At 36.8% G+C, this 20493-nt stretch overlaps 2 protein-coding genes across 8 annotated transcripts in view; both read left to right on the top strand.

Moving 5' to 3' along the window:
* LOC307146835 (uncharacterized protein) overlaps positions 1-20493 on the top strand; it is a 123980-nt gene that overhangs the window by 89634 nt on the left and 13853 nt on the right. For 4 of the 6 annotated variants that reach the window (XM_079851141.1, XM_079851140.1, XM_079851138.1 and 1 more), the window contains 2 exons: positions 71-115; positions 676-711. In XM_079851141.1, the coding sequence (XP_079707267.1) occupies positions 71-115; positions 676-711 (81 nt within the window). Of the gene's footprint in view, positions 1-70; positions 116-675; positions 712-876; positions 1821-20493 lie in introns of those variants that run through there. The other 2 variants (XM_079851143.1, XM_079851144.1) reach the window with 2 other exon arrangements.
* On the top strand, positions 9167-18828 carry LOC307146836 (uncharacterized protein). 2 transcript variants are annotated; one of them, XM_079851145.1, is made up of 5 exons: positions 9167-9311; positions 13749-13828; positions 16391-16684; positions 16766-16798; positions 17057-18828. In XM_079851145.1, the coding sequence occupies exons 2-5, from the start codon at positions 13759-13761 to the stop codon at positions 17350-17352; spliced, it is 693 nt and encodes a 230-aa protein (XP_079707271.1). In that variant the 5' UTR covers positions 9167-9311; positions 13749-13758; the 3' UTR covers positions 17353-18828. The 2 variants fall into 2 exon arrangements, 1 of the variants encoding a protein (XP_079707271.1); XR_013819164.1 differs by having other exon boundaries at positions 9200-10836; positions 11018-13828.

Raw genomic sequence — 20493 nt, 5'->3', positions numbered from 1 at the left:
GATAATATTCAATAAATGTTTGAAACTTTCATTTTCAATCTACTAACAGTGGTTTAAAATCTGTTAACAGAGACCAGTAAACCTGAACCTGTCATTGAAGATCCTGGAAAGAAAGGTAATATATTTTATTATACCGCGGGACTGTTGAATGCTTGATACTGATTGGTTGACGAATGTCAAGGTGTGAAATTATTTTCCAGTAAACGCACTCAGTTATTTCATTCAAAGACACGGACCAAAACAAATATGACAAACAAAAGGATAAAAATGACAAACAACTTCCATGTTTTCCCTTCTAAATGACCTTTTATTAACTATGTAAATCACGCTGTTGTTCTTCAGCTCTGTCTCGACACACACACACACACACACACAGATGAGATGTTCACACGCATTGAATCTTGTCAGCACTGCCTGCAAATTATCAGTAAAATAGTGTAGCGACTGAAAAGATACATGACATTTCTTAGTTGTGAGTTGGTAACATCACTGGTTTTGAAGTAGTTAAACAGCTTTAAATGGCTCAATTGGTATGAAAGTAGTTCTACACGCAAGAGCATCTCAAAGACAAAAACTCAACAAATGTCTTGAAATAAAAGACCTGTGATAAGATTCAATAAATGTTTGAAACTTTAATTTTCAAAGTACTAACAGTGGTTTAAAATCTGTTAACAGAGACCAGTAAATCTGGACCTGACACTGAAGATCCTGGTAAGAAATTACATTCTATTATAGATATTGATTATTGATAATTGCTTAATTATGAACACAGAAAACTGCTTGTTAGTCTCTTTTCAGTATACTTAGCATTTTAAATCACCTGTGAATAAATGGTTTTAAACAATGTCATTAAACATTTTAAATGTACTTTCCCAGAAGAACCTGTCTTGGATCAATCAGGAACATCTCAGCATGAAAAAGCAGAAGATCGTGGATTTAAAGTTGCTGTCATCGCTGCTGCTGTAAGCTGTTTCATCATCGTCATTATGCCAATCATTTACAAAATGAAACTATACTACAAACAGAAGAGGATGTTTCTGGAGAACAACTCAGAAAACGTGATCTAATGTCACTGACTCAGCTGTACGAAAACATTAAGTTTAGTTTGACTTTAAATGAAAGACAAAAACTTTATAGGAACTCCATAAACCATATTTGTACATACATTACTATTTGTTAAACCTCAAACTACTGAACTATATAACTCTGATTTCTGTGAAATATTGGTATATTAATGATCTCTTTGATCTGTGTGTGTGTGTGTGTGTGTGTGTGTGTCTTTAATGAACTTAAGCCTGTGTGAACATTGAAAAAAGGGTAAAGCAGCAAAAACCAAACTGCGTTGTTGTTTTTTTTTTGCTCTTTTTTTATTATTATTCTGAATGTATATAATGAATGTTAATTTTGTATTTGGTATGTATATATGGAAATTATTTTTTACTGTTATTATTCTTCACATGCAATTTTCTAATGATGTAAACGGTGTTGTATTGCACAGCATGTTTTACTGTTTTAAAAGGCAATGGAATGAGGAAACACTTGTGTTTTATACAAACACAAATGGACAAGTTTGACCAGTGAGTGGGTGAGATTCATTTTCTGAGAAATGAATTACTGTTCTGAGAAAGTGAGAAAAAAGACTTTACACAAAACTTAAATTAAATTCCAGTGTGTAGCAGTCAGTTTTTTGAATAACATAACTGTTGCAATGCATTATAGCAGATAATATATATATATATATATATATATAAAACTCAAAAACTTCAATGCATTATGCATAACTTAAACCGAATACGTTATGCATAATCTATTTGTTAATTTAGCTCTAAGCATTTAAGTTGAATTCAATTCATTTAATCTAGTTTATGTTTATGGTTGAAAATAAAAATAATATTAAAAGTAAATTAGAAACCAGAGGGTGGGTTTACACATTTTTTTTTCTTTTTTTTTTTTTTTTTGTAAAATGAAAAAATTGTTTTAAATATTAAGAAATTACTTTTGTATAAGGCCTATACTTTTATAGTTTTCAAAGCTCATGAAATAAACACATAAATAAATACATTTAATGTTTTCAGCTTCATTTACCCTACATTTAGGTCTCTTCCCTTCTCTTTCTCCATCACGCACCGGAAAACCCTGCATATTTAGTTCAATCTGCCCATCCACCACAGCTCAAAGCTCACAATATAGTTGTCTAGACTTGATTAGATTTATTAAATGAACTCAAACCAGTTAGTTTAAATTAATGGAATGAACTTAAAATATTCAAGTTACATATACTCAAAATGATTGTCTAAACCAACACTAAATTATGTGAATATGACTATGTATGATATGTAAGTTCACAATACTCATATGTATTTGTTTTTAAACTTAAATGGTTTGAAGCAATTAGTTTCCTCAATCAGTTTGAGTTGAGTTAACTTATTGGGTTTTACAGTGTGTGACCTGGGCCCAACATTTGGTGCTATGCCTTGGTTTGAAACACTTATGTATTGCAGTCAACCATAATTGTAACCTTATATAATGAAAGTGTTTTTATAAAGCAAAACACCAGAAGTTGTTGTTGTAAAGCAATTTATTAAGAAAATAGTTTAAAGAAAAACACTGCAATTGTTTTTGTAAAATGGTTTACTGAGAAAGTGGTTTATAAAGAAAGACAAACCACACTTAATGTTTTAAGCATTTATTGAAAAGCATAGTGAGGAACAAAACATGTATTAGAAAGAGCTTTGCTAAAGAAAGAAGAAAATGCAAGCATTACCGGCGTATGTGTTGCAGACGAGACACAGAATGCAGCAAAGAAAAGGTCAGAAGAAGGAGGACGAAGAAGCGAAAGACTTTATATAGACAGGTCAGAAAGGAATTTCCTGAAATTATGACAGTTCAAGACTTCGGATTGGATAAAGACTAATGAATTAGGAGGGGATTTCCAAAGATGATGACCTCAACAATTCAGAAAGTGTATATAAGGCTGAAAGGAGAAGATGAAGGGAGACGCTCATAGATGCCTTACCATTGCACCTCCTACACTTAAAGCTTGTACACGATTTGGTTTTGATTTACTTTTATTTTTGTTTTATATATTAGTGCCTTTTATGTAAACTAGTTAACCTGTATTTAATAAAAAATATATATAATTGAAATTAAGAAGCTCATCTGCCATAAGTCTCTGTTTTATAAAAGATTGAGCTGAACGAACCACGGAGAAGTCTTCTGTGATCTAAGTCTTGTAAGTATGGAAATTCAAATGCTTATTATTTAGGACAGATATATACTGTATATATATGAAACTATGCTTTTATTTAAGCAGCACCTGGAACACAGAAAACAGCTATTTAGGGATATCAATATATTTATCATTTTAAATCGCCTGTGAATAAATGATTCAAGATGTTAAGGTCTAAGAAGGAAACTGATGATCATAGTTTCCAAATTGTGAAATCTCTCTAGATATTTCAGTCAGAGTGATTTTAGAGATGTTTAGATCTGGTCTGTGTGTCAAGAAATCAGTTTGATCAGATTCTCAGCAGCAGAAATGTTTTGTGAAGTTTGTGTGGAGAATCTGACTGATGTTTGATAGGATGAAGTTGAGTTTATGTTTTAAACAATTCTTTTAAACCGTTAATTGCACCTTTTCAGATCCAAATAACAGAGGGGTTTCTGGATCAAGAACAGGAGATAATCATGGATTAGAAGAGGATCCTCCATCTAATAATTTTGTTATCACTGTAGTTGTGGGCTGTTTCATCATCATCATCGTCATCATCCTCATCATCATCATAATGACAATCATTTACAAAACTAAACGAAACTACAGAAAACCTTGTGTATTGCAAAAGAAGATGCTTCTGGGCGAAAAACATGATGATGACAAGAGCAACTGTCCAGAAAATGAGATCTGACTCAGCAGAATGAAAGTATTGAGTTTAGTTTGACTTTAAATGTGAAGATCATGAAAGACAAAAGCTTTAGGAACTCCACTATATCTGTACATACAGTACTATCTGTTAAACCTCAAACTACTGAATTATATTAATGGTTATTTATAATGAAGTCAAGCCTGTGTGAACATTGAAGCGGTGCAGCAAAACCCAAACTGTGTTTGGTGTTGCTCTTTTTTCTGACTTTCAAGGAATGTACATAACGAATGTCAATTTGGTAAGAGGTATTATACCTTAAGTATGGAAATGATTTTTACTTCTAATATTCTGTATCTGCAATTTTCTTATGGTGTGAACAGTTAGTCTTTGTACAGGTTCTTTTTTTATTATTAAAACAAAAAGAAAATTTGAATGAATAAACACACGTGATGCTCTCTAAAGATGAATATGTGGAAACTTTTTAATCAGGTGATGGGAACACAGAACAGTATTTACTGTATACCAGTTAAACTAGTAAAGTTGGTGAAGGGTAGCTGCACATAGATGATCTGAATGCATGACTTATTTAAGTAAAATGTACTGATTGTCCAGTAAATATTTAGATATTCATAGATTTTAGAAGAGATTTGCTGGTAGAATGATTTTAGTTTTAGTATTATGATACTATGATAATCATTATTACTAATGATTTTAGTATCAACCTTGAGATTAGATTTTTGAAATATGATAAATTATTTGTATTTATGCATTTGGCAGATGTTTTTATCCAAAGCGCCTTACAATCAATGTTTACATTTGATCAGTTCATGCATTCTCTGAGAATCAAACCCATGATCTTTAACCTTTACCACCAGATACTCTTGTGTTTGAGTGACATGTTTACTGTCCTGAGAGAGAAAACTAAATGACCCAACAGCTGATAAAAGCAAACGGTCAGGTGTCGAGCAGTCAGAGTTCACATGAGATCACTTAAAATCAAGTGTGTTAAATTCAGTCAGTCCACAACAACTGAAACGATCAGATGAAAGGGCCACCATAAAGTTTTCGGAGAAATTCAGTCTGGAACATAAGAACATTTCATCAATCACAGCCGAAGAGGGTCATAGATCTAAGGTTGCTTTCTCAAAGTCATTTTCCAGACCCTTCACCCTCTCTGCTCCTCTCAGGTGGAATGAGCTGCAAAACCTCCACCTGAATATGATTATTGTTGGTTGATAAATTGCTTTTGTTCCTCTATTGTAAGTCACTCTGGATAAAGTGTCTGCTAAATGCATGACTGTAATGTAATTTCATCACACTGTATATGTTGTGCAGGTGTCACGAACTGGCTCAGAGACACAAAGGGTTTAGATCCAAATGCAGCTTTTAATTAACGGAGTAATCCAAAGAACAGGCAAGGGTTGTACACAGGCAGGCAGTCCAAACAAAGAAACAAACAAAACAGGCAGGAACCAGAGGCAAAAGAGTAATCCAGGGAACAGGGCAAGAAATCCAAAAACCAAAATACATGAAACCAGGGAAAACGCTTAGAGATGCAGTGTAACACTTAAACAAGACTTCGCGGTGAGTGAATGAATGAACATGGTATAAATAGACTGAGACTAACAGGATGATGAGACACAGGTGAATGCAATCAGTGAATGAGGTACAGGTGAATGTGATCAGTGATAAGTGATGATGAGTCCGGGCAGTGAGTTATTATGGGAAATGTAGTTTATGAGGAAGTGATCTATTGTGGAGCGCCCTCTGGTGGCTCTCGAGGGCACTCCAGCTGGTTATCTTACAGCAGGCTACTCTTTGACCAGTGTATTTTTCATTCCTGATGCTGATACTGACTGACAATGATGTTCAATATTGTGAACTGTCTTTTGTTTTGACTTTCTTTTAAACCGGTGGGTGTCAGTAATCTGGCGGGGGTCAGAATTCGGCGCATGTGTCTCAGACTATAACATCTCATGATTTAGCCTACTTTTAATGTGATTATAAACATTTAGAATGTACATTGAAAACCCAAACATGGCAATTAAAGAGGATCTTCTGAAATTTAAACACACAGAGTAGATACACTGGCTGTGAGCACCGCTGAGTGTGAAAGGGGATTTTCAGAGATGAATACTATTGTTTCACCACTGAGAAATCATCTGAAGATTGTCAATGTGTCCTCTTTGATGTTCGTAAAGTTAGTGGGTCCACCACTAGAGTTGTGGAACACAACTAAGTTTGTTAGGAAGTGGGTGAAGGAGGTCAGCAGACCATGCCTGTAGGCAACGGCAGCATAAACCAGAGGAGCCTGCCTTTACACCTATTTGGAAGCTGATGAATGCATGAAGTGTAGTAGCCTATGTGAATAAGTAAATGTGATGTATTTAAAGTGTAAACTGTTATGTCAGCACACAAGTGCCTCAAGTGTTCTTCGGGTTGTTTCATAATGCAGTGAGTTGAGTAATTATCTCTCGTGTCGGTGTGATTAAATCAAACATAACATAAACTGCCAAAGAAATTGTCCCTGATTCTCTTAAATCAACAATTTTCTTTTTTAAAAAGATGTTTACATATTTGCCAACCAATATTTTCAAACATGTTCAATTTCATACATTTTGTGAGGGTGAAATCCGTTGCCTGCCTGTTAACATTAAAGGTAAAAAAATAATAATGAAGTAAGTGAATTGTAAAGTATTTCTCTTTGTTTGAATACAACCCTACCTTACACATTAATTCTAGAAAAGGAGCCCCTTTGGTGTAAAAACACATTAAGTCATTTTACGTGCTGATTTTGAATGATGATCGTGACCGTTAATAAGGGCTCCTCTCTACAAAAGCCAATTTAACCACTGATCTCATACATTTATTATTTTGTATGATTGATGTTTTAGCGCCGGTTATCCCAAATAAAGCAGTCAAATGGCCTTCAAATGCGTAAAGCCAAAGGTTTTTAGGCCAGAGGGGATGAACGAATGGTAAAGTATCGGTAAGACAAACTGGGTTCTTCTCAATATCCCTCCTCATCTCCTCTCTCCTCCGTCCTCCATCCTATGACCCAGAAACCGATCGAGCTCAGCCATCTTAAAGGACATCTCAATTCTCTAATAGCACCCATAGACAGTAAAAGAAATGGACACAGCGACCCCATAGACTTCAACGGAGAAAAGTGAAGCAAATTAGAAGCTCTCACTTCCTGATGGTCGAGCGTACTGCGCAGACTCAAACTGAGCTTGACGACGTAGATGTGACGTGAGCAACCTGAATGTCTTCTAGTAGCTGTGCCAAGAGAAATCTGAATCATTCCCTTCCAGAGACGGAGAGCGTGAGTAGGAGGTGTCCATGAGCTAGGAGCAGGAGCAACTTTATGACTCTCTATGGGCTTCTCCCTTGACTTTATCGGACTTTATGCCTCCACATCCCCCCCGATTGACTGCGAGCTTCTCCTCCTGTCTATACGGTAATTTCCAGAGAGTCGCATGGTTATGACGCAATCGTTAGCCTATTTTTACAAAAACTGCTTCAACGGGGCCATAACGTAAGATACAAGGTAATGGAGCCTTTTATACATTTCCGTGTTTCTTTAGAAATAAACAATGGACAAATAGAGTCTTTAAACGCCTCAGATGTAAAGTTATTCGCTGTCAAAGTGATGCCAAAATGAACGGGAGTCAATGGAATGCCAACAGCAGGTGATGGCTTGTTAGCCAATGGCGGCCCCCGGGGATTGTACGCTTTTCAAGTGGATTACCCCCCTGATAGCACTGCGAGGAGTCGAGGATCGAGGAGTGAGGAGGCTTACTGAGGAGTCATGAGCGAGGATATACAGGTGTATGCTATGCAGGGTTGCCAGGTGCCAGCAAGGTTTTCCAGCCCAAAACCTCGTCAAAAACCGTGAGAATGCACAAAAAAACGCCCAATTTCTTTCGTTGGCTTGTTTCTTGTTTAAACACATTGAAATCATTAACAAGCTTTAAAATTACCCATTTTTCGACTTAGCCTATCCGATTTTAGAAACCATATAAAATCAAATGAATGCAAAAGTAGGCTACACTGATTTCAGTCAGACTGTATTCTATTATTAAACTACAAGCTTATGTTATGGAAAATAATGCAATAAACTTAGGCTATCAATGAGTCTGTTTATTGTCAATAAAAGTCCCTTGGAATAAAAGCATTCAGTAACATAAAAAACACTGAGTGGATATATGGACATAAAAAATAACCCACTTTAACATTTCAGGCTACGTTTACACGGAAACGATCTGAAGAGAAAACACAAAAGTGATCACTTTTTATTTTGCGTTTAGACGAGCGTTATGGGGGGGACATCTGCGTGCATACGGTGACGCAAAAGTGTGTGAAATTCGAGTATGCACTCCAGGCGGCTAGGTAGCAATGTGAAGCACTGATCGGTGCCTTCACTGTCTAGCAGACTTTTGCGTTTTTACCGTTTAGACGGAAACGCGACGGCGGAGCGTTTTTAGGATTTCCACTCTGGAGGGTGGTTTCATTTTTTTGCGTTTTTAAGCCCCCAAAACGCCGTCGCCGTCTAAACGAAAGGCACATCTGATCAAATATTTTTACGTTTTCACCCGCGAGCGTTCTCGTGTAAACAGGGCCTTAATTATTTCAAATAGCAACATGAAACATGCATAGGCTATTCATTAGGGCTGGGAGAAAAAAATCGATTCACCTAGGTAGCGCGATTTGTCACAATAATTTTAATTTATAGCCTACTTTCGCTTTGCAGTTTATATAAACCACACATCTCACATGTTTCAACAGGGTATCTTGCTTTATTAATATTTATTATGAATTTCTTAAATAAACAAACTTCAACAACAACATAAGGGCAGATCCTTTGAGCGCTGCTGATGACCGAGGTGAAGTGACGCTCGAGTGATCAAGTATTCCAATGTATAAAAAAAGCTTTCATTTGATTCCTCTGTCCTCCTTTTCTGTCCTTGCAGCCTTCCCTCGTATCCTACCGGGGGAGGAGCTGAGAAGCGAGGAAAGTAATCGTGGATGCACAAATAAGAAATGAGAAGCACTCACTCTTTTTGTACAAAATCTAAGTATAGGTCTCTGCAGGAAAGTAGGAGTTACCACATCAGTGGGTGAGGCCATAAACAGAGGGGCGTTTTCGACCGTGTTCCCTGGTTTGCAGGGATATCACAGTGTGGGTAGGGTTAGGGGAGGGGTTGAAGGGCATCATTTTCATTGCATGATTTATAAACACCCACCAGTTTGAAAACACCCACAAATTTAGAAACGCCCACTTTTGTTCCGCAGAGACCTCATACTCACAAAATCCCCAGCCTCACGTATGCGCAAGTCGAACTTGATCATACTTTACTGACGTATCCAAAAAGTTTAATTCGGCAGCGTCCAGAACCAAAGTTATAGCCTACGGAGTTTTCGGTATTGATGTGCGTTCATAACTACGTAAGTAAAAATATTTAATGTCATTGTAGACGTTTAGCGATAGAGAGAGTCAGAGTGAATGAACACTGACGATGAAAAGAAGTGAGATTTTTTTTATATATATTTGTATCTAGGCTACTATTCAGTTCTTAGGAATGCAGGATCGCGAAACTTCTCGTTAACATACAAAGTGTAGACAAGATGTAAGATATTTATTGTTCATTGCTGGCAACTTCATTGATGATAACGGAACTTTGTGTGTAAAGCGACAGCATGTTATTGATTGTAAAGAGAGCGGTCTAGGCTTTCAGTCTGTTTTAATGCTGACTGAGGACCGACAGACGGTTACAGCTGCAACGTTTTGGAAGTGACAGATTAATGATGGATTCATATTAATGCTGTATTCATCTGCACGGGACAGAAATTTGACATGTTAGAATAGTAGCATGTAACGCGTTAAAGCAATATAAAGGCAGACTAATAGATTAATAGAAAAATATTAACTTTAATATTAAAAATGAAGTAGGCTATTGAAATTTGAAATGGTTGGGTTGGGTGCTTGAGCACCTGTCCCTTTGCCCCACATGCCCAAAATGCCCTTTTGCCAAGGTAAAATGTCCTCTCCTTTTTTTTGTAATTAAAGGCCCTTGTGGATGCCTGCCCAATCTAACTATTAGTAAAATGAATGAATAATAATTTATATATATATTAATATATTAATATATATTAATTTATATAATAATTAATCATAGCTTGCTGTTTAAGGATAAAAGTTTCATGGGCATCGAGGGGTCTGGTCTTTTTATGTTATTTGACTAAAAACTATTCATACATACTATTATTATTATTATTATTATTATTATTACATTATTATTTATTTAAAAAACGTAACGAAAAAACGAGTTCCTTAAAAGTAATTATCACAACACTGTAAGGCTTACCAGTATCTTGTTTTTTTTTTCTACCTCCAGCTTGTGCTGCAGCTTCTGTGAGCATCTGGGCAGAAGCTGCAGCTTTAAGTCAAGTCAAGTCACCTTTATTTATATAGCGCTTTTTACAATACAGATTGTATCCAGCAGCTTCACGTTGATAACGTGAAAATAATACAACAAAGTTTGTTTCTAGAAGAAAATTGCGTCATCGTCCTCCCTAAGTAAGGCAGATCAATAATATTGCTGAATATTAAATGTCCCCAACTAAGCAAGCCAAAAGCCAAGGCAACAGTGGCAAGGAACCAAAACTCCATCAGGTGACAGAATGGAGAAATAAACCTTGGGAGAACCCAGGTTCAGTCGGGGGCCAGTTCTCCTCTGGTCAACGAGCGAACAGTGTATGATTATGATCCAGGCAGCATTACAGGTCAGAAGTCAGATTGGTCGTGTCGATGAGGCCTTCACAGGGCTGATGAGGCTGGCACTTCAGGGATGCGTCGTGGATGGGTCCAGGTGCAGGTCCACCATCTGATCTGGATACGGCCGGGGTCCAGCTGACTTCAGTAAACAGCAGCCATTACAGGTCTCCCGCATATTGATGGAGTTCAGTTGAGGTGAGTTCAACAAGTTTCATTTCATGTGCATAATATTCAGGCCGGCTAGTTGCCAAGGCTACATGAAAACAACAAACTCCTTAGACCTGTTTAAAGTTGCAATGGAATATAAATAAAAGCAGTTTACATTGTATAAACAGCTTATATAAATAGTAGAAATCATAGAAATGACTTTTTGCAGGTTGGGATGTCTGAAACAGGGAAAGACTGGTTGAGACTTCAGGACTGCTTTGTCATCATGTCCAGGCGCAGGTCCTTCATCGGATCTGGATACGGCCTGGATCCAGCGGACTGCAGTAAACCTTGGATAAACAGAGAGACTAATATTAGTGTAGACTCCATTCTTCTTATGATGTAACGAGTACATCAGGATTTACGGGAAGTGTTCCCGGTTCCAGCTGGCCTAATCTATGGAGCCTAACATTGAATTATAGAAGTCTATAATGTGTTATGTGTATGCTAGATCAAAGAGATGTGTTTTTAGTCTAGATTTGAACTGACAGAGTGTGTCTGCTTCCCGGAAAAAATGTTAGGAAGACTGTTCCAAAGTTTTGGTGCTAAATAGGAGAAGGATCTACCGCCAGCAGTCGATTTTTATATTTTAGGTATTATCAACTGGCCAGAATTTTGAGATCGCAATAGACGTGAAGGACTATAATGCGTTAAGAGCTCGCTCAAGTACTGCGGAGCTAAACCATTAAGTGCTTTGTAAGTAATCAGCAATATTTTAAAAGTTATACGATGTTGAATAGGGAGCCAATGCAGTGTTGACAGAACCGGGCTAATATGGTCATACTTCCTGGTTCTGGTAAGAACTCGAACTGCTGCGTTTTGGACCAGCTGTAGTTTGTTTATTAAGCTTTACAGCAGGGCAGTGAGCTAGTGAGCCAGTTTCAAACACTGTCAGCAATCTTTACATCTTGTCATGGTCACATAACAATAGTTTAATCCGATAATATATCTCCTATAGCCTATGTTTGTTTTAAATGTCTATATAGTCTCAGATCAACAGCGGTATCAGCAGCAACAACAACAGCAAAGGCAGCAAACTCACTTGAGGACTTTAGTAAGAATTTACCAGAACAGGTATCACATTATTGTTCAAAATCTTGTAAAGTATTAATTGCTGTATTTTTTCCTGTTTGCTTTGATTTGATTTTCATTGTAGAAATGTAACTCTTGTATTTTTGTAAATCAGTGTTTGCTATGAAAATAGCCACAGATACTGACATGGCATTAAATAAATCTATTCTGTACTATACAAAACATGGGCCATGTTGATTTAGTCCTACACAGTTTACTATAACAGCTGTTCTTTATTATTCTGCATAACACAGAAGAAAAAGACAATTTAAGACACTTCAGTTTCTAATCCCAGAGTTATTAATAGGTGCACATCAATTCTTTTTTTAACATTTAAACTTATTGATATATATTTTTATACCATATTGATATATTTCTGTATTGATATTTTGAGCTCAGCCCTTTTTAAAGCCTTGTTCCATGTGCCCGCTTTTATACTTTGAGCACCAGCCCCTCCAGAGGTCTCTGCACAGCCCTGTTTACCTCGGGGATTCCAGAGGCATGCTCTCAGCTGGCCAAAAATACAGCAACATGAATTGCTGTGTGACATTTAGAAAGGGAAAGTTCAGTAGCCTGTATTTATATGCTGTTGATCGCTGTTTTTGTATTTTGTGATTTACACATTTTGCAGATATTTCAAAATGGCAAAAATGTAAAAAAAAAAAACATTTTTTGATAATTTTGTCTGAATAATGTTGCAGTGTTTCCTACAGAGTTATATTTGGATTTTTTTTTTTTTAGTTCAGCCATTGAAGACAATGCAATAGAATTAATTTTATTTCATCATGATTAATTTCTGTTGTGGCTCTGTAGATTCAGCAACAATATTATCATGAATGGATCTTTTTCATTGTGTTGTCTGTGCTTTATTGTAATTGAAGAATTGAGTTGGCTTTTGATAGCACAATCACATTTATTTAAATTGCAAAGGTAAGAGACCTTTCAGTCTGGTAAGAGACTGGTCAGTAGATGTCTGATGTTTGGGAATAACCCGTTTATTCGCCACCACATCAACTCCGATAATAAAGCAGTTGTCCTTAATTAGGGTGTATAAGTGGATGTGGTTTTCCTATAAAAACAGAAAATGTAGGCAAGTGTAAATATACATGATAATAACATTCAGTGTTTTAAAACATATACATGATGAATATGAACAAAATACAAGAAATGAAATTAATAATGAAAGAAAAACTACTGCTATGTCATACATTAAATTAAACTAAACAGTTTTATCTGCTTCACATAGTTTGTCAGCGGTGCTCTGTCTGGACTTGTTACACGCATGAAGTTATTTACAACTTCAGAATACCTCAACCTCAGACTTTGACCATTGAAATGCACCAAACACAGATGAAATAAATGACATCAATATAAAACTAAGCATAAAGATAATATCCTATACACAGTGCAACATCGTTCCAAACACTTGACAACTCCTATAATTAACCTTGACAAGCTAATGCACGTTATAACTAAACTAAATATAAACTAAATATTAAACAGTTCTAGTATTGCACATATGATTGCTAGAGATCAAATATAATACACTTACTTTGCACTGAAGCACAACACCCATGAAATGAACAAACTATATGTTATTTACAACGGCCTAGTTCAGCATTAGCATCAGCTAAGATGATGGCAGAATTATTGTTGTTGGTTTATCTATTCCTAATGAAACTGGTTGCAAGCAAACATTTTCTGATACATTTCTGCTCAACTTTCAGTAAATCTAAATTTACTATTTAATCTAGCACTTTCTTATTAGTCCGAGTTGTTTAAGTTTCACTCTTGATGCAAATTTATGTAATTTATTTTTTCTATTGCAGAATCAAAAGCATGAATGCTGTAAATGCAGTGCAACTGTTCATTCTGGTTTGGACTTTTACTGCTGTATGTCAAGATGATGGTAAGAGAAGAGAGGGGGGGGGGGGGGATTTCCTTTTGAATGATTAACACAATAGAGGAAAATCCATTAGAGGCAGGGAGCAGTGCATTTTATGTGTTTACACATACACACACACACACACACACACACACACACACACACACACACACACACACACACACACACACACTCTCTCTCTTTTACATGAAATAATGTGCTCACAGATAAGCACAAAATCACATTTTCAGTCAAGACTACATGATCTTGTGTTTCTCAACTGACTGATGCACATGATTAAAAGAAACAGTCAGGAGGATGCTGCAAGCAGAGACAGTGTATATATTACTATTAAATATGTACTGTAAGCTATAATTCAAAATACATAATAAAATGTGAACCTCCCATTACTAGAGATTAAATCTAATGTACAAAAACACATAATGCAGTGGTTTTATTTATGAATAGGTTCATAGATAAATGTTCATTATATGACTGACATATACACAAACACAAGAAGTCTGGGCTGGGTTTCCCGAAACCTTCTTAAAGGAGAAGTTCACTTTTAAAATGAAAATTCTGTCATCATATACTCACCCTCAAGTTGTTTCAAAGCTGTATGAATTTCTTTCTTATGCTGAACAGAAAGGAAGATATTTAGAAGAATATCAGTAACCAGACAGTTTTTGGGTCCCAATGACTTCCATAGTAGGAAAAAAATATACTATGGAAGTCAATGGGACCCAAAAACTGTCTGGTTACTGATATTCTTCTAAATATCTTCCTTTCTGTTCAGCATAAGAAAGAAATTCATACAGCTTTGAAACAACTTGAGGGTGAGTATATGATGACAGAATTTTCATTTTAAAAGTGAACTTCTCCTTTAACGCTACGTCGTTCTTAAATTACACCTTTAGCTGTACCTTATCGTTAATACGTGTTTCCCGAAACATTCTTAGTTCTGTAAGTCATACGTTCGGAAGGTTGGTCTGGACCACTCTAAGCTTTATCACTGTATACAAATATAATTCTGAAGTTTTAATACACCCAGGCAGTGTTCAGTTAGACTAATTCAAGTGTTTTCATTCAAAGAAGAAAATTGTCATTACACTGATTGTTGTTAGATTTTCTATTATCCAAAGGTACATCAGCTGGCAAACCATTAAAGGCTTAATAGTCTATTTAAAGGGAATGATTGGTGGGGAGTTTGCTCAAACTATGGCAGCGATACAGCGAATAGTTGTTCTAAAAGACGGCGCCGTCCGCGTAGCGCTTTCATAGGCCAGTGAAAGCAGACTGTCAGTTAAGTCCTATTCGGACGCTAATTGTTTCTCATGGGCTCATACAGTATTTTAAACATTTACTGGGGTAAGTCGGTGATTTTATTGCCGTATGAATCCGTAATGTCAGTGTTTTTTCTCGCCCAGCCCGCGTAAAAATCATAGACAGTAAAAGAAATGGACACAGCGACCCCATTGGATTCAACGGAGAAAAGTGAAGTAAATTAGAAGCACTCACTTCCTGAATGTCCACCGTACTGCGCAGACTCAAACTGAGCTTGACGACGTAGATGTGACGTGAGCAACCCGTCTGTCTTCTAGTAGCTGTGCCAAGAGAAATCTGAATCATTCCCTCCGAATCTTGCAGAGACGGAGAGTGTGAGTAGGAGGTGTCCATGAGATAGGAGCAGAGCAACGTTTGCTAAGTATTCTGATTCATTATTTTGTCATTTTGCCTCCACGTCCCCCCGATTGCCCGCGAGCTTCTCCTTCTGTCCATACGGTAATCTCTCTACTGTGCGACAGAGAGTCGCGTGGTTATGACACAATCGTTAGCCTATTTTTACAAAAACTGCTTCTACGGGGCCATAACGTAAGATACAAGGTAATGGAGCCTTTTATACATTGTCGTGTTTCTTTAGAAATAAATAATGGACAAATGGAGTCCTTAAACGCCTCAGATGTAAAGTTATTCGCTGTCAAAGTGACGCCAAAATGAATGGGAGTCAATGGGATGCTAACAGCAGTTATATTTACAGTCAATATTTCATCGCAGCTCCACCTCAGCGAACAAAAATGGGAAAGAGAAGAAGGCACGTAAACATTTGAAATGGTTATTGTGGCAGGCATGATACAATTTTAAAATATGTAGGCTAGGCTATTATAGTTTGGATTATTTTTTATAATATCCCATGAGTCCTAATAAATGCAATTTCAGCTATTTCTGAAGTGCTTCTTTTATAAAGACCACCGCTTTCTCGCATAATGCAATGAAACAGCCCCTGCACGAGAGAATAACTGATTCTCGAGCCGTCGATATTAACCAATTCAGCAGCATCGCCACGGACAGCACTGGGTAACGTCACACGTAAGAAAGCAGATTCCTAAGGTATGATTCAGGGAACACGCCTATAATTGATATACCTTCAGTTAAGTTATACCTTAAGAGTCTTCGTAGCGGGCTAAGAGACGATGTTATCGGGAAACGCAGCCCTGATATGTTACAAGTTTACTGAGATGTAACAAAAAACAGATCTTCATTATTATTCAGTTGCTGTATTATATGATATACTCTGTTATTTTTCAGATGACTTCAGTGTAAGCTGTGAGGATGTGACTGGAACTGTGAGTGAAGAAGTGACTTTCAACTGCAGCGTCTCTCTGAAGAACTCTGAATGCTGCATTATATCGTTTAAGTTTTATGACACTAAGAACAAAAATTACTCAATCTGTAGAGAAGAGTTTCCTCAGGGCTCCTGTGAACAGAGAAACAGCTTCACGTGCAGCTTCAGTCCAACTACAGTAATGACGGGAGAATTCAGATTCTTTGTGCAAATAAATGGTGGATGGAATGAAACAAAATTCACTGTGAACTTAACAGGTACCATATTTGTTTATAATTCAATAAATGTTTGCAAATGTATTTTCAATCTACTAACAGTGGTTTAAAATCTGTTAACAGAGGCCAGTAAACCTGAAATCACTAAAGCTCCTGGTAAGAAATATATAACATTGATTATTGAGTTACTTATGGCACACAGAAAACTGATGTTTAGTTTCTTGTCAGAATTATATGATGAGTGATTTTAGAGATGTTTAGATCTGGTCTGTGTGTCAAGAAATCAGTTTGATCAGATTCTCAGCAGCAGAAATGTTTTGTGAAGTTTGTGTGGAGAATCTGACTGTCTGATGTTTGATAGGATGAAGTTGAGTTTATGATTTAAAAACTATTATTTTAATTGCACCTTTTCAGATATAAATGCACAGCGAGATATACTAACAACAGTGGCGAGTTCTGGATCAGAGGCGAGTCCTGGATCAGAGGCGAGTCCTGGATCAGAAAATGGTTTTGGATCTAAGAGTGCTTTCATCGCTGCAGTTACAGGCTGTTTCATCATCATCATCATCATCACCATCATCATAATGGCAATCATTTACAAAAAGAAACCAAACTACACCAAATCTTGTGGATTCCAGAGGATGTTTCTGTGCCATAAACATGATGATAACAACAGCAATTTCCAAGAGCAAAATCCAGAATCTTTCTAATGTCACTGACTCAGCAGTACGAAAACATTGAGTTTTGTTTGACTTTAAATGTGAAGATCATGAAAGACACAAACTTTATAGGAACTCCATAAACTATATCTATACATACAGTACTATCTGTTTTACCTCAAACTGCTGAACTATATAACTCTAGTGGTTATAAAGGGTTTATAAAGAGGTTTTAAAACTCTTTCTGTTATATATAGATATCTGTGGAACAATGGTATATTATTGAGCTCTTTGATCTGTGTGTGTGTGTATATATAATATTATATATATAGTAGGGGTGTAACGGTACATGTATTCGTCCTGAACCTTCATGGTACAAACGTAACAGTTAGGTGCATACAGTCAGTCACAGGCGATCTACACTCCAATCCAGAAGGGGGCGAGCGCGGTAATGCAACACTGTTTGCTAGCCTCTACAACAGGAAAAGAGCAGAAGAAGAAGAGACAATATATGCACCAATCCAAAAGAAGGGCCCTTTCCCTAATGACTGACTTACGGTCTTTTGGACTTGGCTGCCGTGTGCCCGTTAAGTCCACAAGACCACAGGGTGTCCCATTTGTCATTTTAGGTTTCAGAAGGTGCTCGCTTGCCTTTGCAGTCGATATGCACCCTCGATGCAAAGCAAGTCACAGCTGCATTACGTCACGAAAGTGGGGACTCGTAGGAAGGAGACCGTGAGTGTTTAGGGTGTCATTCGGGACAGGGCCAAGAGTTCATATTTCATGCAAGAGTTTGCAAGTAGCCTATATATGCTGAGTTTAGATACATTTTTGTGACGCGTTCCACTAAATTCACGGAAAGGAAACTGGGATGGCAGAAGCGTCATCCTGTTTGTCTTCTTTATTTTACAAAAGCACAATGCTTTGTTTTTATTGTGAGTGTACATAAATAAAAATAGACTATTTCGATTATGTCTTACTCTTAACTGTATGACCATAATTTTTGCCATAACAGAGTATTTTAAATGGTTTCTGCTGTTATAATGAGACTAAATCATTTGGCATTGTGCCGATTTGTGTCGTAAGTCTCACTACTGTCCAGTTATGAAATATGCGTGTCCTGGAAATGAGAAGTGTCAGATGCCGCTTCACTCGCTGTTTCCTCGTGGAAAAGTGAAGCAGGCTCAGAAGTGGAAGCCACTTTTTCTCTTTCATGGAAAGAAATCACTCTGCGTGATTTCTTCAAAAACATAATAATGAACTTTGTGCTTCCGTCATTGTTAGCGCATGTTAATGAACTCTCACACATAAAGAAAACTAAAAACTAATAAGTTTTATGTAACTTTTTTCAATAAATGCTGTACTTTTATAACACAAGAGATGCTTTTCAGTTTTTCAGCTGATTGTGACCAAATACCAAATACTCTTTGGTTCTGTTTACTGCTTAAAGTGTTTGATACACTAAATGAGCTTTACTGTAATTTGCACTACTGTCTGATAAAAAAAATAAATGAAAAGAAACCTTTCATTGGGAATTTATTGCTTTTTCCTGTTGAACTGTACTTGGACTTGAATAATTTCATTATTTAATATTATGTATTTGTATTATTATTCTTTATTACTACTCTTAATCAGTTGCATTATCTTATGAAGTTTAAAATGCACGAGTTAGACTATAGATTGCATGGACACATAGGAACATATTTTAGACACAAGGAGGGTAGCTGGGAGGATCATGTATTCTGCTTAAAGGCATGTGTAAAATGCAATGTTTACTTAGCAGAGACTTCCAATGATGATGATACTTCAAATGTGTACAGTTGGTATGATCTTTGCATGAAAAGGGATGTTTCAACTGATGCAAATGTACCATTTATATACCATTAATATACACTGAGAAATAGTTTCTTAATGTGGAAGGTAGATTGTATCATGTGTAAGCATTAACATATACGTTCCATCTTTAAACAATATGTTTTTCTACCTTACAAGAAAGTCGAAAGTCGCTCAGTTGTGTATTTAAGCTCAATCTTACTGTACAACGGCAGAGAAACACGGAAACGCATAGACCAGGCATGAATATAACATCTTCTCAGAGTTTCTCTCCTAACAAATAAGAATAAAGATTTTTCTTGGCAAGATAACTGGTGTCCGGTCCTGTGAATCAAAAATAATGGGGAAAAGGCTTAATTCCAAGTCTACATCCTCCAACAAACATACTACTCACTATAAGTGGGGTACTTGAGTGGGGTACTTGACCTATTTATATAGTTTGTGGTTAAATCAGTCTCAAGAGACTAGGTGTTTCTGGAGTCTCGGGAAACTCTCAGGACATGTCTCCGGAGCTTTTCCAACGATTGTTGCAAATGTTTTTTATCCCTTTTCTCCATCCAACTTGACTTTCATGCATTGCCTTGTATGTAAGCCAAGTAAACTGTGTGCTGAGTGGCATCGGGTGTAGAAGTACTGGTACGTCTGTTTGTTTGTTTTTTACTTCATTCTGACTTGTTCATATAGTCAATTGGACTTGATAGTAGGCTGTTTGGCAGCATCAGAACTGTTTGTTCTGATCTGGTGTCTGATTATAAGTTGAGCTTGGCTCAATCCAGTGGCACTCATTAGTGCAGAATGAAAGCTCATAAGTGATATGACCTGGCTGTCTCCCTGCTGACACAGTCTCAGCTGGTTTAAGCTGGTCTACCAGTCTGGCCAAGCTGATGTTCAACATGTTTTAGCTGGTATCCCAGCCATTCCAGCTAATACTAGCCTGGGTAAGCCTTCGGCAGCGTAAGCATCCGCTTTTCAATAGCAACACTTCTTTTGGTTGCACCATTAGCCAAGTCAAGTCATCCTCATTTATATAGCGCTTGTAACAATGTAGATTGTTCCAAAGTGGCTTTACATTGATAATAGGAAATTAAAGTAACAGAGATTGTTTTGGCTTTACAGCAGCTCTAGAATAAAGTTATTGTCCAGCTAAAGTTAGTTTTGATTGATTCACTTCCGTCGCAACGATCATTAGTTATTACCTTAGGGGCCGCTAACACGACACCGTTTTAACAGAAAACTCTTAAGCTCTTTCTGCGCAAACTTCAAAAACGCGAACCTGTGAGAACGCTGATGGTGTGCACATTGTAGCAAATTAGCTCTATTAAATATTAATAATCAATAATGACTGGTTATAATTGATTA

The sequence above is a fragment of the Squalius cephalus genome (genome assembly GCF_949319135.1).
Source record: "Squalius cephalus genome assembly, chromosome: 19".
In the NCBI taxonomy this organism is placed as follows: domain Eukaryota; kingdom Metazoa; phylum Chordata; class Actinopteri; order Cypriniformes; family Leuciscidae; genus Squalius; species Squalius cephalus.
This window is presented reverse-complemented; position numbering and strand designations above follow the sequence as displayed.

Excerpts from the sequence above, each read along its gene's own strand:
- LOC307146836 (XM_079851145.1), top strand. The coding sequence starts at position 13,759 with ATGAATGCTGTAAATGCAGTGCAACTGTTCATTCTGGTTTGGACTTTT. Across the intron at positions 13,829-16,390 it reads TGCTGTATGTCAAGATGATG|ATGACTTCAGTGTAAGCTGT; the intron begins GTAAGAGAAGAG and ends GTTATTTTTCAG. Across the intron at positions 16,799-17,056 it reads TGAAATCACTAAAGCTCCTG|ATATAAATGCACAGCGAGAT; the intron begins GTAAGAAATATA and ends GCACCTTTTCAG.